This window comes from Opisthocomus hoazin, chromosome 1 (genome assembly GCF_030867145.1).
Source record: "Opisthocomus hoazin isolate bOpiHoa1 chromosome 1, bOpiHoa1.hap1, whole genome shotgun sequence".
Classification (NCBI taxonomy): domain Eukaryota; kingdom Metazoa; phylum Chordata; class Aves; order Opisthocomiformes; family Opisthocomidae; genus Opisthocomus; species Opisthocomus hoazin.
In genome coordinates this window covers 14,733,943-14,751,426 of record NC_134414.1, presented here as the reverse complement: position 1 = coordinate 14,751,426, position 17,484 = coordinate 14,733,943, and the positions used below count along the sequence as shown (strand labels likewise).

The 17,484-nt window shown below is 40.1% G+C and overlaps 1 protein-coding gene across 1 annotated transcript in view; it reads right to left on the bottom strand.

Annotated features, from left to right (window-relative positions):
• The window catches only part of DEUP1 (deuterosome assembly protein 1), a 46,700-nt gene extending 31,040 nt beyond the window's left edge, over positions 1–15,660 (bottom strand). The window contains exons 1-3 of the mRNA XM_075425588.1: positions 15,617–15,660; positions 6,608–6,779; positions 5,153–5,248 (exon numbers count right to left, since the gene is read on the bottom strand). Of these exons, the coding sequence (XP_075281703.1) occupies positions 5,153–5,248; positions 6,608–6,779; positions 15,617–15,660 (312 nt within the window). The remainder of the gene's footprint in view (positions 1–5,152; positions 5,249–6,607; positions 6,780–15,616) is intronic.
• Positions 15,661–17,484: the final 1,824 nt, after the last annotated feature.

Below are 17,484 nucleotides of genomic sequence, written 5' to 3'. Positions count from 1 at the left end.
CTTGTGTTGACATTTTTAAAGGGTGCTTCACCAGCCAGCATGAAGGATTATTATTAACATATTTTAAATTTGCATATTTATTTTTTAATCATGAAAATTGTTGAAATATTATGTATGTGATGATTGTGTTCTTCTGGAATCCTTAAGTACCAAAGAGTATCTATGAGAATTAGACAGTAAATACTGTTCAGCCTATTGATCTTACCCTGAAAGCATGGCTAAGGAGTCAATGGCAGAGTCAGTGGCAAAGAGTCAGAGGCAGAGAAGGGAAGATACCTGTAGAAGTACCAGCATCTTCAAATGGTAGCAGCCCCTTCAGAAGGTAGCAGCCCCTTCAGAAGAATGGCCAGTCTGATCAACAGTTAGCTATACTACACAAGAAAGGGGGCTAGTGGCCATCTACCGGCTTGATACAGCAAACTGTCGCTGCCTGGTAGAGATATGTACAGCTGGTTTTGAAAAAAAATTAAAAGGAAAACCAAGGATATTGACAAAGGAAACACTAAAAATATGGTCGTAAGGGAAGCTGAATGAAAGAACTTTGTGAAGAATGTTGAGTAGAAAAGAAGCTATGAATACTGACCATGCCTCTTAGTGTTTTGTTCCTTTAAATTCAGTTATTTATGATGGTTTACATTCTCTGTAATAATTAGAGCTTCACTTAAAAAATTCTGACTCTAACATAAAATTCTAACCAAACAAAATCCATAAAACCTCATATTTTTGTTAACTGCTCAAGCAAACTACTGTCTGGAAAAAAAAAATTTACTTCCAAGGAAGTAATTGGAAACAGAATGGAATCCTATTGAACAAACCTGGAATGAGCAACTGAGATCTGGGCAGATAACAACGATGGCCAAAAAGGCCCAGAAAACATACAGAACAGAAACTGGAGTTCAAAGATCACCTGGAAACTTCCTACAGACTTTTGAGAAGATTTTGGGAACTCATAATATGAAACAGCAAAAGTAATTGAAAAGACCAGCAGATGATTGTCCTAGACTAGAAAGTTTCATGAAATGAGGAGATCCAAGGATAGATTTGAACAGCTTGGAATTTCTGAATAGAAATCCTGTAACATGGACTTACAGAGCTCAGATACCACCTTGTGATGAATTAAATCAAAATTAAATCAAAAGTCTTGCAGAGAAGCTGCCTGTATTTGAAAATTACCTTGCTGGAAAACACAGTTAAGATAAAATATTTAAAATGGGTCAGATTATCCAGGCTCAAACAACATGGAACTCATTGCCTCTGGAAGAAACATATCCTTTTTCAAATAACAGGAGTTTTGCTCTTGATTATCTTATGGCATATGTGAACTGCCTGGGAAGAGCAAACCCAGATGAAGATAAGTATTAGCCTGTTCACATTAGAAAGGCTAGGAAACAGGGGATCCAACACTTCACCAAATCCATCTGAAATGGAACAGAATGGACAAAATGAGAAAATTTAGTTTGAATATTAGATTAATGAAAGTAGGGAATTATTTCAGACAGATTATAGTCTGGATGTTATCATGACCGGCAACTAACTAAAAGGCAAGAATCTTACCATTTAACACTATATATGTGATTTAAAAATAAGGTGCAAGTTGTTCTACTTGCATATTGTACAAGTTAGAAAAAAGCTGAGGCATTTTACTGAGTTCTGGGATGGGAATTACCTAAGTCTAGGCTTCTGAAAATTAGACATCCAAGCCTAAGCTTCTCTGCCTTGGAAAAAGCTTCCTGCAAAGACTTAGTCATTTCAGCTCTCTTAAATTCTCGTCATACACTGAGATGAATCATATTCTAGGGCTGTCCGTTTCTCCTCATTGATTCTAAAGGGAGCCTGAGGTAGCTCAGACATAGCCATCTAGCTTTTAAATGTCTAAGTGAGGCAATTAGTTGCTAAAGGGCTTAAAGCAAGAATAGATTCTTGATCTTTTGCTGAGAGATTTCTGTCATTTTCAAAATTAGAATAACTACTAAACATTTGTACACAAAAAAAGTGAAGGAAGAAAGTAATGAAGATGAACCCCTAAAGATTTTGCTGTAATTATGACAAAATATTGTACATTTGAATGAGTGCAGCAGCGTGGCCTAAGAGTTTCAGGTGACATACCAGGAACTATTTCCCTAATACAAGAAAAATACAGGTTTTACTGCATTCGATGGGCACACAATCAGTTCAGTGGGACTGTTGCTCGTTAAATAGCTGCTTTTATCATATCAAGGGTAAAAAGCACTGAGGACCACAGAAGCAGTACATCAGGCAGAAATTTGTTCTGAATAGCCTAGCATTCTTAGAGCTAGAAAAAGTGATCCTTTCTATTTCTACCAAGATTAGGAAGGAACAAAAATCAGGAGGTATTTTACGAATATATCTGCAGAGAAAGATACAATGCCAGTGGTAAATAGTAACACTCATCCCATTTGTGCAAAACTAAATTGTAGCTCTTAAGATTATACAGTGTAGAAGGAGGTATAACTTTCAAGTGAGGATAAGAACCAAAGGAAGAGAGAAAAAGGAGATGATAAGGCTAAGATTAATCTTGTCAGGAAAGCTCTATATATTAAATATGACTTTGTGCAGCTCAGAATCGGGGACATTGAAGTCATTCTATTGTAGACGCTGCAGGACTGTAATTTAAGAAAGAAAATCAGTAAGGAGACATGGTAAAAGCTAGAGGAGATGAGTAAGACAGTCCTACTATCTAGCATAGGTGCTTGGAATTATTCTGACAGGCAAACTTTCTGTTTATCACATACAGAATCTAGGCAGGCTTCCTAACTTAGGCACTTAACAGTTTACTCCTTGGGTCAATGCGTACTGAATGGATATTTCATGAAGAAATATGGTTTGGTGAAAGGGGAGGAATGGGAATTGGAAAATAAAAGGCAAACGGCATCAGTGCTGGAACCTCTGATAAAATAAATAGGATGACTGAGAGAGCAGGAAATGTTTGGAGGCATAGATTGGGAAAGTGATGTATATTCTGAAGAGCTAGAAATCCAAACTTCTTGCATAAAGATAACAGGAGAAGCAATCAGGAAACTGAAAGAAAGGTTAGGTGGTCTGAGGGGTAACTAAAAAGGAGAATCTTGGCAAGAAGTATAACCAGGGTTACAGAGAGAAATTTGTAGGTTAGGGATTGTAAGATTCTTTAAAAAAACACAAAGAGAAAACAGATTCTATTTGCCCATGGAAGGGACTTGTAGGGTAAATAACAACTTCAAAATTTAAAAAATTATGAAAAAAGACCTGAGGTTGCAATTTCAGAAAGTTCAATTTCAGTGAAATTCTTAGCAACAACATGTAACATAAAGTCAGCCATTTTTAGCATGTATTAAAAAAAAAAGTGAAAAATATTGCAGGAAATGTGAAAAAGGATGAGAAAAGAGAGTTCTGCTGTACTTTGGGGGATAGTTCTGCATTGCTAGAGATACCTTACAACTTAGATGTAAAAAGTCACACCGTTTTTCATTGTATGATGTTTATCTTCTCAATAAGCATGCTAAGATATTTCTTTTTCCATAAATTGTGTAAATTCTAAAACAGTTTTTGTTTCTAGCTACTTTACCAAAGGATTACAAGTGTTAATTACATAATAACTGAAACATTCTCTGCTCACGCACAGAACTGTTTGCCAAACCAATTTCCATATATAAAAGAAAAAATAGACAACATAACCTTAAAAATAAGTTATGTATTTATTGGTTTGATGGATTTGGGTGGTAAATGTTATCACCCCTAAATGAAAATAATGGAATTCAATTTATGCATGCCAAGATGATTCTACGATAAGTGTGATAATTGGAAATTTTTAATTATAACACTAAATCTCTGATAGGAGAATCCAGTGAAGGAAACAGTAGAATAGAAGGAAAAACAATGTAGAATTGTGTATATTAACTTGTTAAAATCTGAGAAACAGAATAGAGTGAAGTTCGCTCAGAATTTACACTCATGATTGAAGTGGAAAATAGTGAAGAAATAAAAATACAGGCACAGAGCAAACACAGCCAAATAGAATCATAGAATCATAGAACCATAGAATGGTAAGGGTTGGAAGGGACCTTGATGATCACCTAGTTCCAACCCCTCTGCCATGGGCAGGGACACCTTCCACCAGACCAAGTTGCTCAAAGCCCCGTCTAACCTGGCCTTGAACACTGCCAGGGAGGGGGCAGCCACAGCTTCTCTGGGCAACCTGTGCCAGGGCCTCACCACCCTCGTCGTAAAATATTTCTGCCTTAGGTCCAATCAAAATCTACCCTCTTTCAGTTTAAAACTGCTACCCTTTGTCCTGTCACTTACAGGCCTTGGTAAAAAGCCTATCCCCATCTTTCCTATAGGCCCCCTTTAAGCACTGGAATGCCGCAATAAAGTCTCCCTGCCGCCTTCTCTTCTCCAGGCTGCACAGCCCCAACTCTCTCAGCCTTTCCTCAATGGAGAGGTGCTCCAGCCCTCGGATTATCTTTGTGGCCTCCTTTGGATCCGCTCCAACAGCTCCATGTCCTTCTATGCTGGGGGCTCCAGAGCTGGACACAGGACTCCAGATGGGGTCTCACAAGAGCAGAGCAGAGGGGCAGAATCCCCTGCCTCGCCCTGCTGGCCATCCTGCTTTTGATGCAGCCCAGGATACAACTGATTTTCTGGGCTACAAGTGCACACTGAAATAAATAAAGCCAAAACAAATTCCCAGTGTCAATAATCCAGGTTACTCTAGTTTTTCACTTATGGAAAGCTGTCAGACTACTTTAATAATCCCTGTAAATCAGGCAAACTAGAACTAGAAAAAAATTATAGCAAAGACATGACAAGAACAGTTTCAATCTTAAAATTCCTAATGTACATCAGAGTCTTATTAGCATGACTCTAACAATCTATTTTCTTCGTTCACCAAGATTTTAGGTTATTAGTTGAAAATCAGGAAATTGAGTATCTGACTTCATAATAGATGTCACAATCACATCAAAATCCATCCAAAGAGTCTGGACATGTCAGTACAGAAATGATAATGAGGCCTGGTAGGAAGCTGTAGTCATCACCATTTACATGACAAAATTCATCTTTCCCAAATCCATAAAAGTACATCTACATCATTAGGCATGTATAAACCCTTTATACTGCAATCATAAAGTAATGAAACTGACATTTTTCTTACTTGAGATTTTAGTGCTTGAAGCTGAATTTCATAATTCTGAGCCATTTCATATTTAGTTTTCTGTAAGTCTTCCAGTTTCTGTCGAAGCAGACCCACCTACAGTTAAAACAAGCATTCAAATTTACCTTTTCGAAAGTGTTCCAAAATATGCAATTTTTGGAAGAGTCATTTGAAACTTTGAAAGAAGACTGTTGCTTAAAAGATAGATATTAAAAATATATATTAATTCAGTAACTTAATAATAAAACTGTAAACCACAAACTCAGATTGTATCAACCTGAAGTTAGATATTTTACAGTAAAAAATCCCACTGTATGCTTATATTATGATTTAATGATAATACTGTATGAGTCTGTCATGAAGACTGTTTAACAAAAGCATTTCTAACCCAACTACGCAAATGAAACGCTGTGCCTCGTTGTGAAACTTTTGCTTGAATGGCTTATATAATCCTATGAATGAGTTTCATCTACTTATGTACAAATTATTGGGAGATGCTGTAGACTCATTTCAGCTCCCTGAGTACAGTGCCATTTGAGATATCTTGAATTATCTGAGAGTTTCACAAAGATCTGAGAAATATGAGAAAAAGCATACATGACATCTATGTTTTTCTGGAGGGGCAGCTGGAAGCTAGGTGGAATACGCTAAAATATTTCAGAAAACATCTCTGTCCAGGCAAATAAACTGATGCTTTAAGGACTGGCTAGCTGAATTATTCTCTTGGCTCCTCTGACTGCAATGGCTAAGGGCAAGTTCCTAATTGCTCATTAGGGAGAGTTCTTTAATTTTCAAAAGTCCCACTGACAGTTTAGACACCTAGCTCACACAAGGCTGCCCATGTGTAAACACCTAACCTCAGATGTCTTGAACTAGAACTGAATGCTGCGCTAGGATTTGCTGATGCTTCTGAATGAATTTTCAGCAGACACGACTGTGAAGTACGGACATCAGGTACACTGGGGCTTTCAGTTTGATAAACAAGACTAAGTGGTAATACAACATGAATCTTCACTATTAATAATAAAATTATCATACAAAGACAGTATATCATGTAAAATCATAAAAATCTGGTAAAAACAGGAATTACAGACACATAATTTTGCTAAACTTTTTGAACTGTAGATTTCCATTTAAAATTTCTGATGAAACTAAAAGTTTTGGCATTTAGAAAAAAACATCAAATTATCTTTTCACAGCTAAACTGAGAATATTTGATTCAGACTTTAGGGAAAAAGAAGAAATATCAGACTTTCAATGAAATTTTTACAATCACTTTTCAGAACAGAAGCACACTTCAAAACAAAACATTAAGGATAATTAGTGACCTTTAAAGGGTGTTTGGTATTTTTATATGATAGAAGAAACAGGTCTCTTTATAAAGCATTTAGAGCATACTATCATCTAACTCCCAGAATAAATACTTTCTTCATAGAACATGATATTCTTAAATACCTCTTGACCTTTTTGATTCAGTTCGCTCTGGGCACTCGCTAATTCTTGATCCCGGATATCCATCTCCGCTTCTAAAGCTTTCATCTTCTTTTCCCATTCCACTTTCTTGCTGTTTACCATGATGTCAATTTGATGCACTAATTCCTGAAGTTCAGCTTCACACGGAGAAGCTCTAATAATATAAAAAAAGAGATTTAGTTTTTCAAATAAAGAATAAGGGAGAAAACAATTTTTTATTTACATTGCTAAGATTTTATTTTAATTCTGATGGAAATAACCACTTTTCAACATCAGAAAGAAAGAAATGGGAAAGCTAAACGATGCCTTCAAATGCAGGTGGAATCTCACTTCATGTGTCTTAAGTTTGACTGAAGTCAAAATCAGAGTATTTAGCATATTCTGGACTATCTGCCGAGCTTAAATGCTGTTTGATACCCTCTCACTCCTTCAGGGTTAACTGTCAAATGAGCATAAGTTGAGCTGAAAGTATGCAGTGGACAATGGACAAGAGTAGGAGAAGCTGAATATTCAGTTGCTTAAGGGCACAGGACTTCCCACTAAGGGTACATAAGGTAGGTGACCCTGCTTCGGCAGGGAGGTTGGACTAGATGACCCACAGAGGTCCCTTCCAGCCCCAAGCATTCTGTGATTCTGTGACCGAGGCAGAGTTTGTTGGAAGAAGTTATTAAACAGCTGGCTTGAAAGCGAGCCACAATTCTTCATTGCTTGTTCGACTTTTACACCCAGTTTTCCAATTCTCTTTGTGGAACGTGGACTTAAATAACAAGGTGACTTGTATAATAGTAAGTTTTAATTTGACTAGGAAGCATAGAAGTGAGTGCATTTCGAAAAAGGAAGGGACTGTGTGCTGGATTTCATGGAGATCTGTACAACATCTGCAACATAAACATTACATTTTTTCCCAAACTTCTGAGATTAAATTTAGAATACATCCTTTACACTACAACTTCACTGTTAGTAATAGACAATGTTTTATGCTGTTGCTTTAGGAATATGATGTGACCTTAGTAACAAAATAATTATATATGCTTAATTTACGGTATATTAGAAGGGCCATCAAAAACTGAAAACAGTCAAAGTTGCCCTCTTAGTTGCCCTCTTATACTGAGACTTCTGTAAGAGCAGTATATTAATTTTAAAAAATGAAACTTTTTCCAGACAGTGTCAAATAATGTTTAAATCAGCTGGTGTGTGCTATCTAGCAGATATATACAAAGTGTCTGAATTTTAGTATGGAGATTTCTTTATTCCATATCCATTCCAACTTTGTATGTGATGATGAATGTAAGAAAAATTTGAAATAAGAAAGGTAAAGGCTATAGAAAATTTGGCTTTGGATACTTTTTTTATGCAAGAAATTGCATAATTATTTCTACACTCTAAAAATTTTTATTTGTAGAAATTACTATTTCACATCAAAATTATACAGTCCTTCCAGGTTATATGAGATTTTTTTTTCCTGAATTATTCTGGAGAGCTTATTTCCCAGTTAACCTCACTTGTTTTATGAATTGACAGCTTCTCTCAATCTGTAAATTTACAGCTGGCATTTCAGATTTGAAATGATTTATTTAAAAGTCAGAATCTTTCCAGAACTCATGTTTCAACTTTCAGTGAAACATTCCAATTAGAAGAAAACTTTATATCATAATTAAATAAAACTGTTTATTGAAATGTTCCTGAACATTTTATTTTCCTGACTTAAATGCTTCTTTATCCACTTCACCAAGGATTTTAGGGTTTGGGAAAAAGATAAAAGAGATAATGTACACTCCTGCCTACTTCCTCCCCATAAAATAAAAGAAGCAGAATTCTATTCCATTAATGGTAAGAGCTGCCTTTGGACAGAATGACAGAATCACAGAATGGTAGGGGTTGAAAGGGACCTCTATGGGTCATCTGGTCCAACCCTCCTGCCGAAGCAGGGTCACCTACAGCAGGCTGCACAGGACCTTGTCCAGGCAGGTCTTGAATATCTCCAGAGAAGGAGACTCCACAACCTCCCTGGGCAGCCTGTTCCAGTGCTCCATCACCCTCAGAGGGAAGAAGTTCTTCCTCATGTTCAGACGGAACTTCCTATGCTTCACTTTGTGCCCATTGCCCCTTGTCCTGTTGCTGGGAACCACTGAAAAGAGTCTGGTCCCATCCTCCTGACACCCACCCTTCAGATATTTATAAATATTTATTAGGTCCCCTTGCAGCCTTTTTTTCTTCAGGCTGAACAAGCCCAGCTCCCTCAGCCTCTCCTCATAGGGGAGATGCTCCAGTCCCCTCATCATCCTCATAGCCCTCCACTGGACTCTCGCCTGTAGTTCCTCATCTTTCTTGAACTGGGGAGCCCAGAACTGGACAGAGTACTCCAGATGGGGCCTCACCAGGGCAGCGTAGAGGGGGAGGAGAACCTCCCCCGACCTGCTGGCCACACTCCTCTTAACGCATCCCAGGATCCCTTTCGCCTTCTTGGCAGCCAGGGCACACTCCTGGCTCACGGTCAACCTGTCATCCACCAGGACACCCAGGTCCCTCTCCACAGAGCTGCTCTCCAGCTTTTCTACTTTTCTCAACTTGCTCTCAACTTTTCTACTCAGTACCAAAAGGGGCATATATCTCATTGAAGTGAAGGAAAACCTTTCACTGACTGTTTTTAGCCAATGGAATAAAGTGTTGAATTTTAAACTTTTGAGGAGTAGCATCTCTTTTGTTTCACTTTCTGTTAACATTTACTTTCCACACAATTTTTTTACTGGCATCTATTACCTTGCATATCCTGTTCTCATGAGTTAACTGTTGATAAACTTTTCTACTTCTTTTTGAGTTTTTAGAGCCTTTTTTATAACTTTCTTGTTTCCTGTTCTCGTTTTAATTGTTTTACATTTTTTTTTCTGAATAAGATATTCATTTATAAACTACTCTAATATACACCTTCATGACTTTCTTTAGAGGACATACTTTTATCTTCTATTGGAATGTATTGAAATGCGTTATCTGTAGTTGTTGCAACCTTATTTTGGCCATGAAAAAAAATTCTTATTTAAAATCTTCAAATCACTCTTTTCTTTTTTCTCAAAATTTCTTCCATCTTTTCAAAATTTCTGCATTTTTCTCTCTGCAGTGATTTAGAGATTAGTGTGTCCAATTACTGCAATATCTAAATGAAGGTGTAAATAAAACCAGTGTTGTTTCTCCACTCTCAACTCTCTCTCCCTTATCTCAACCAGTTATACTGTTTGTAAACTGTTAGTGGCATACCTGCTTTCTCTTCACTTCTTAAATCTGTCACAGTGACTATCCATTGTTCAACTGAAGTTTAACCTGCATTTGATTTTCATTTCCTCATACTATTGCATAATTTTTAAGTCTTTCTTTTTTCGATTTTTATTAGAAGCCTATGTTGAATTTCCTGTTGATATAATCAGCAATTGTGTTCTTTCCTAAATTTGTTAACTATCCTTCCTGATACCTAAACTGATGCAAAAAATAAATTGTAACCTTTTACTTTTCGTTGTAATAAACTTCTAAACTTCCTATAAGGTTGCCCAGAGAAGCTGTGGATGCCTGGCAGTGTTCAAGGCCAGGTTGGATGGAGCTCTGAGCAACCTGGTCTAGTGGAAGATGTCCCTGCTCACGGCACAGGGGTTGGAACCACATGATCTTAAAGGTTCCTTCCAACCCTTACCATTCTACGATTCTATGATTCTATAAACAAGTTTCTTCACTTAGAATAATCTAAGAATGCTGTGACATGGTTTTGAGTTATGACATGTTCCATTTTCCTTTTAATAATATTATTTATCTCACTGACATTTTCTCCAAATCTAAAAGTGATAGCCACTGGTTATAATTTAATTGGTTCTTTAAGTTATAAAAATTTAAATGCTATGTATTCTCTTGACTGCCAATGGTACACACCTCTGTGTGCACCTCCGTGTGCACATAAAGTGCCGTTATGAATGCTAATCATTCTGAAGCCATTCTCATATCTCTCTGGCACGATGGTTTGTTAAAATGAGCATAGCTATTTCCTTAAAATGAGCATAGCTATTATTTTATGAAATAATTGCCATAGAGACAGTCACACAGAGACAAAAGATGGTGTAGCATCTGAATAATGTAGCAGCAACCTACAAAAGAGTTAATGCTAAAAAGCACAGCGGTGTGTCTGTAACCGCACCATCCTAGGAAACCTTGGAGAGGATTTCAATACCCAAAATTAGCACAGAATGGCATTTTGTGTCACGAATGTTACAATCTGGCGTACATTTTTTGGCGACATTGCAACCAAGAACGTGCCAAGCAATTAGGAACTCTGCTTCATCAGAAACACATTTCACCAAACACAAACTGCGCCGTGCACTCGGAGGTAACATCCCTGATGCCAGCGAGCCTTCAGCTGCTGAGCGTGCTGCCAGCACATCGCTGAAGAACAGCAAGTCCTCTACTGTAAAAGAGTGTGCAAACTAAACCTTAATACAAGCAGATGCTTTTACTCCTGGTAGTTGATACCACCATCTTGTGTGGTATCATGCTAGCATGAAATGTTTCCTTTCTTTTCTGGTAGTCTCTCACGTCCCAGCTGTTCAGGCAGCTCTCCAGATGACTGCCCTCCTAGTGCCCTGAAGTCTCCTGTGTGTAGGCTGTGCCCTGGGTCAAGTGCTGGTCCCACACACTATGCACTTCAAATCCTGCAAGCTCAGCTTCTGATTGCGCTGCACTGACATGAGAGTTCCTTAACACAGAATTGTAGAATAGCTTGGGTTGGAAGGGACCTTTAAAGGTCATCTAGTGGATGAATGGGTCTGTGTTTATTGAATATCTTTTTTTGTGGTGCTTAAATGGTCCGTATCTCTTGTTGGGATAATTATTACAGGAAATTGGAGCAAATTTGTTAGCTTTACAATATCATAATTAAAACTCCACATGATTTTTTTAAAGTAAAATTCTTTAAAACTTTTTTTGTATCAACAAATGCTTGAAAATTTCACATTACCAACATTAAGCTTGGAAAGACTTTTTAAGTACACATAAATCTTGATGGCTTTTTAATGTTAAAACTGTTAGCAATGCCTTTTTAAAATTTAATGTGAGTCATAGAATGATAATAACCAAAGTGCAAGCAAGTGGTACACTGAGATGTACACATCACAAAACAAAAATATCCCCTCGGCACATGCCTGAAACTCATCTCAAAATAGCATTAATGATCCAACAAACTTGGATTTCCTCTGGGTGGAATATAAAATGGGATTTTAAAAACAGAAGATGAAGTGCTACCGCATCAGGATTGTTACCTTTTCTATGATACTGCTGTAAGGACCTGTGCCCTTCCAGCCTCGCATGTTGTCAGGCGGCAGCACTTTGGTGACCCTCCAGCAATGACTCAGCCATCTGATTTCAGCCTTCAGAAATAGTTACTTTCTTCATTGTGTGTCACACGGATCATCTCAATATTGTTATGCAAGTGCAAATGCAACCTCTAGCCCGGATCATCAGTTCACCCTTTCAGGCCCAGCACAGCTGACATCTTTCCCTCTGAAGTCTCACCCATCTCTTCCAAACCATCCTGCACAAGGCAAGTCCTGCAGTTGTTGCTAGAAAATTTGCTCTCAACATTTCTTGCACGTTTCTTGAACCTAGGACCACCAATATTTAAAAGGGAGCTGTTGAAGGAAAAATTTCTTCTGAAACAGCTTCTCAGTCTATCTCCACCTTCTCGGTCTACTCCTTTAGCTAGATCCTTTAGGTACACCTGCAGCTAAATAAGGAAAGCTGTACCTGAAGCTGTAGATTACTGCTGCTGTTCCAGTATCAGAACTACTCTGTATCACAGCCATGGCACTACAAACAGATCTGCATAAAGATGTATTTGGCAGTTACCCCCATCTACTAGCACAGAGGTACTACTTGCTGTCGTAACTGTTACAGAATCACAGAATCACAGAATGGTAGGGGTTGAAAGGGACCTCTGTGGGTCATCTAGTCCAACCCCCCTGCTGAAGCAGGGTCACCTACAGCAGGCTGCACAGGACCTTGTCCAGGCGGGTCTTGAGTATCTCCAGAGAAGGAGACTCCACAACCTCCCTGGGCAGCCTGTTTCAGTGCTCTGTCACCCTCAGAGGGAAGAAGTTCTTCCTCATGTTCAGACGGAACTTCCTATGCTTCACTTTGTGCCCATTGCCCCTTGTTCTGTCACTGGGAACCACTGAAAAGAGTTTGGCCCCATCCTCCTGACACCCACCCTTCAGATATTTATAAATATTTATTAGGTCCCCTCGCAGCCTTCTCTTCTTCAGGCTGAACAAGCCCAGTTCCCTCAACCTCTCCTCGTAGGAGAGATGTTCCAGTCCCCTCACCATCCTTGTAGCCCTCCGCTGGACACTCTCAGTAGCTCCTCATTTTTCTTGAAGTGGGGAGCCCAGAACTGGACAGAGTACTCCAGATGGCCTCCCTAGGGCAGTGTAGAGGGGAAGGAGAACCTCCCTCGACCTGCTGGCTGCACTCTTCCTAATACATATTATTTTAGTCCCTTCAGTGTTTTGAAAAGAGTGCTAACTATCCCCCTGAAAATATGGCCAATCATACAGTATCATAATAATGAGAAATTTATTGGGCCACTGGATGTGGAATGCGGAAAACTCTGGCATCTTTTGTTTAATATGCCATCAGGTAAACAAACACATAAAGACCAAGTTTTCCCATAAAAAGCAGAAGTATAGGGTTTTTACTCATATGAATTCAGTATTCCCACTCTGCTGAATGCATACATCAAATGGATTCTTCACACATGGAAGTAATGACTTGTCCTTATGCGAGTGGCAGGCGGGGTTTTTTTTGTTGCATTTACTTTGAAACAGCTCAAAACACTTAAAGGTATCTCATTTTTAAAGTGAGGTAGGCAAGCTCTTAGTCTTTTATTCTGTTTCCATATTGGTGAAATTAGAGATGATTCACATTCTGCTGTGATAACTACTTATCTTCAAGTAACACCTAGATGTTTCCCAATTAGAACAAGCCAAAATCCAGATAATAAGTTTCACCAACTCCAGGCCTTTATCACAAATGATTTTTGCACTAGTTAGACCTTCTAGCTTTATTTACCTGCCTTTTGCTTTGGAGTTCTGCACAGATCTGTATTTTTCTGATTATTTCCTAGTAGACATAGAAAGCATCTAATTGTCCATACACTTTAGAAGTTGTAATTTAGAAACTGACATCTTAAGAAATGTTTGGTTCCTGCTGTCAGTCACTACTTCATGCCTGCTTCCCTTACTACTCAAGTTTGCTGCCAAATAGGAAAATATGTATGACCATATTTATGCAAACAAAAGCAAAACCTGTGTGGAACAACATTAACGAAGATTTCCATCTTATGTAGTACATTCATCAGGTTTTTACCCTTCATCCAGCTTCTGCAGCCGATATTAATTCCTTTTCTCTTCTTAAAACTTGCTTTAAACATAGGAAATACAACAACCGGTTGCGATACAATAGTCCATAAGAATCTTCCACCTGAAAGTTCCATTATATGAACTACAACTCATTTATTTACCAGTTTTCAGCCATACAGAATCATACACATCTGTGGATGGATAATTTGTGATTTATGACTTCTTGCACCTGGGATGTAATTATCATGATTTCTACCACCATTATTCAGCCATATTCACAAATTTTAAAGCTATCTGCATTACTGTTGGAATACTGTCAGCACAGACTGAAATGAATGTCTCCTGTCACTGGATGTGTATTCTAAAGTACTCTTCCAGATTCTTTGTATAGTTAATGGAAATAAATAGCTACCTAGAATACCTGGTTTATGGTGGGACAAATCACTCTCTAGATTCATCTGCAATGGCCTGGAATTTCACATACGTTGATTACAATGAAGGCCAGGCAGGATCTGAACTCTTGAAATAAGCCTCTGATTTGTTAAAAAAGTGTCAAAAAATATCAATATTTTGATTTTTTTTTAATTCAAGTTTTTATACGACCATATTTACCAGTCATATCACTAACAAAAAGAATGCCCCTCAAAGCAAGTAAAAAGGGCCACACTGTTCAGAATATAATATGTTAATGTAGCAATTTTTTTCTGTCATGAAAAGTGCAGACATTATTCCTCAGTACAACAGAGCACACTTCCAAATCCTATTATTGGGCTAGAATAAGGTGTGCTAGAATATGTGTGTTTCTGTTATTTTAAGAAATGCTTTTACACTTAATGTGCATCATACAGATGGTCCTACATCAGACTTCACCCATATTTAAATTTCTTTCGAAAGATTTTGTGCTGTACTCAGTTTTTTTTTTTTGATTAACACTAAAAGAACTAAACTTGGATTATGTCAAAATAGGATGATTGTATTGTGATGAAAGCTGCACTTAATACTTGGTAAGAACAATTGTGGTTATTACCTGTGCAAAATAAGGGTAAGGGTTTAGCATTAATAGCCTTGTTTTTAAGATTTTTGAATGTTTTAAGAGCTGTGATATGTAAGTTTATACTACTGTAGCCTAGCAACTTCAACTATTTTTTAGAATAGTTTAAAGTAACGTTTCTTAACATTTTAATAATACCCCACACAGCTTTAATTTTTTCTCCTTTTGTTCGGGTATGAAGATTTAAAAAATTTAAGTAACTAACAGAAGCAGTGAGTAGATTGTTAGCTAAAGCAGCAAGATGTGTTGTCTTAATTATCAGCAACCTCTCCTGTTTGCATAGAAAGGCCAGGCTGGATGAGGCTTTGAGCAGCCTGGTCTAGCAGAAGGTGTCCCTGTCCATGGCAGGGGGGTTGGAATGAGATGATCTGTAAGGTCCCTTCCAACCCAAACCATTCCATGATTCTGTGATTCTATGAAAGCAGCAGAAGAAACTGAGAAAGAATCATGCTTGCTTCTAAAATCATTAATATTTTGTTTCACATTTTTAATAAACCCACATAATTATATTCCATTATATATTCAATTACTAGACAGTAAGTCATTACTTACTTAGCGACAGCTTGTTCCTGAAACAATTCTAAGTCCTGTTCCATATTACTGATCATTCTTTTACCTGTTGAAACAACAAAAATCAAATAGTTCAGATTCTTAAATGCGTGCATTTACACAGCCAAGTACTGAGATTACCAAAAGTGGTGCTAGCTTGAGCACAGCCCTGGATTTCCATGAAGTTGTTTCGGATCATTCCTTGTTGGGTGCCGTCAATGATTTGCCAAGACACTTTAAAACACATAAACCTAAATTTGTCACAGATTCATGGCTGCATTCAACAACCATGTCTCATACCTCCCCGGACCCTAATTAACCTATATCCAGGCTATAATTGCTGTCAGACACAATACTGGATTCCCACTGACTATCTGCTCCCTTGTTTAGTTGATGCGGCGCTGAGACACGCAGCCCTCAAGTACCTTGGCGGAAAGATCAGCACAAGACCGGTTCTGGGACCAGTCTGGTTCTGTGGGTCCAGCAGGACACCGGGATGTGGGGCAAGCCAGGCTGCGTGCAAGAAGAGCAGCTGGCCACAGGAGGGGTGACAGGGTGGCATGGAACAGCCCCAGTTCCCCGTGGGGACAAGCAGTGGGGGTCTCAAGGGCGCCGGTACCAGTACATATGGATGTGTGGACACTGCCACATGGCGCTGCAGCCTTGGCTCCACAGGGACCAGGCACCCGAGGTGACACTGCCACAGGGACACTGGCTCCACAGGGGACAGGGATCCGAAGTGACACTGCTACAGGGACATTGGCTCCACAGGGGACAGGGACCTGAAGTGACACTGCCACAGGCGCACTGGCTCCACAGGGACCAGCAGCTGAGGTGACACTGCCACAGGGCCACCAGCCTTGACCCCACGGGGCACAGACACCCGAGGCGACACAGGCGCCAGGGCAGCCATGCCTGTGCCGGGCGCCTGAGGAGACCGGAGCACCCCCGGCGTCCCCCGGCCCCCCGCGGCCGCCCCCTCCCCGGCCGTTACCTGCCGCGCACCCCCCGCCGCTCCTTCCGCACCCGCTGTGGCTGTGGCCGCGGCATCAGCTCGGCGGCCCGGCCGCCCGCGCTCCCCCGTCCCGCCCCAGCTCCCGCCGGGCGGCTGCTCCCGTCGCCGCGGTAACGCGAAGGGCGGCGGGGCGCGGCGGGAAGGCGGCCGGCCAGGGCAAGCAGGCGCGGGGGCAAAGGGCGAGGCCGGGGAGGGCGGGGGGGGGCCCGAGGGGCGGACGCCGGTGCCGCACCTCTGGGTGCTGGAGGGGGCGGTGGGGAGCTGAGGGCACGGCGGCGGGGCTGGGGCAGGGCCCGGCGGGCTCCGGCGAGCGGGGGCTGCGGTCCGCGAAGGGAGGGACGAAGGGTGCGAGGAGGCCCCGCGGAGCCCTGAAAAGGCTCCGGGAGCTGCCCGGTGTCACTCGTGTCCTGCGCGGGGCCCTGAAGAGGCTGAAGGAAGCTGGGGTGAGATTCACCTCAGGCAGCGTCACCCGGGATAAAGCACATTTCCTTCTGCTTGAGCATAATTTAAGAAATCGGCAGGCAGGGTGGGTTTTTTCTCCCCCCCCCCCCCCAACGCTGTTATCACTAGATAATGCAAAGGCTGAACGTTACCCTTTTCTTTCTTGCTTTTGTAAAATGGCTTCAAATGATTCTCAGGTTGTTGTGCACACGACCTAGGCTTGGGTGACACCTCCCTTTAGGTTTCTGTGGGCTTCAGCCTGTCTTATTCGACAACGAAACACTTTTAAGAATCACAGCTATTTCAGCTTTTTACAGTAATAATTTGTGCTCCCAAACTTAGGGTTTATAGATCTCTTCAAGCACTAGGGAATTTTTTTACCAGGACAGTGCAATTCACTTTGAATTTATTGTCC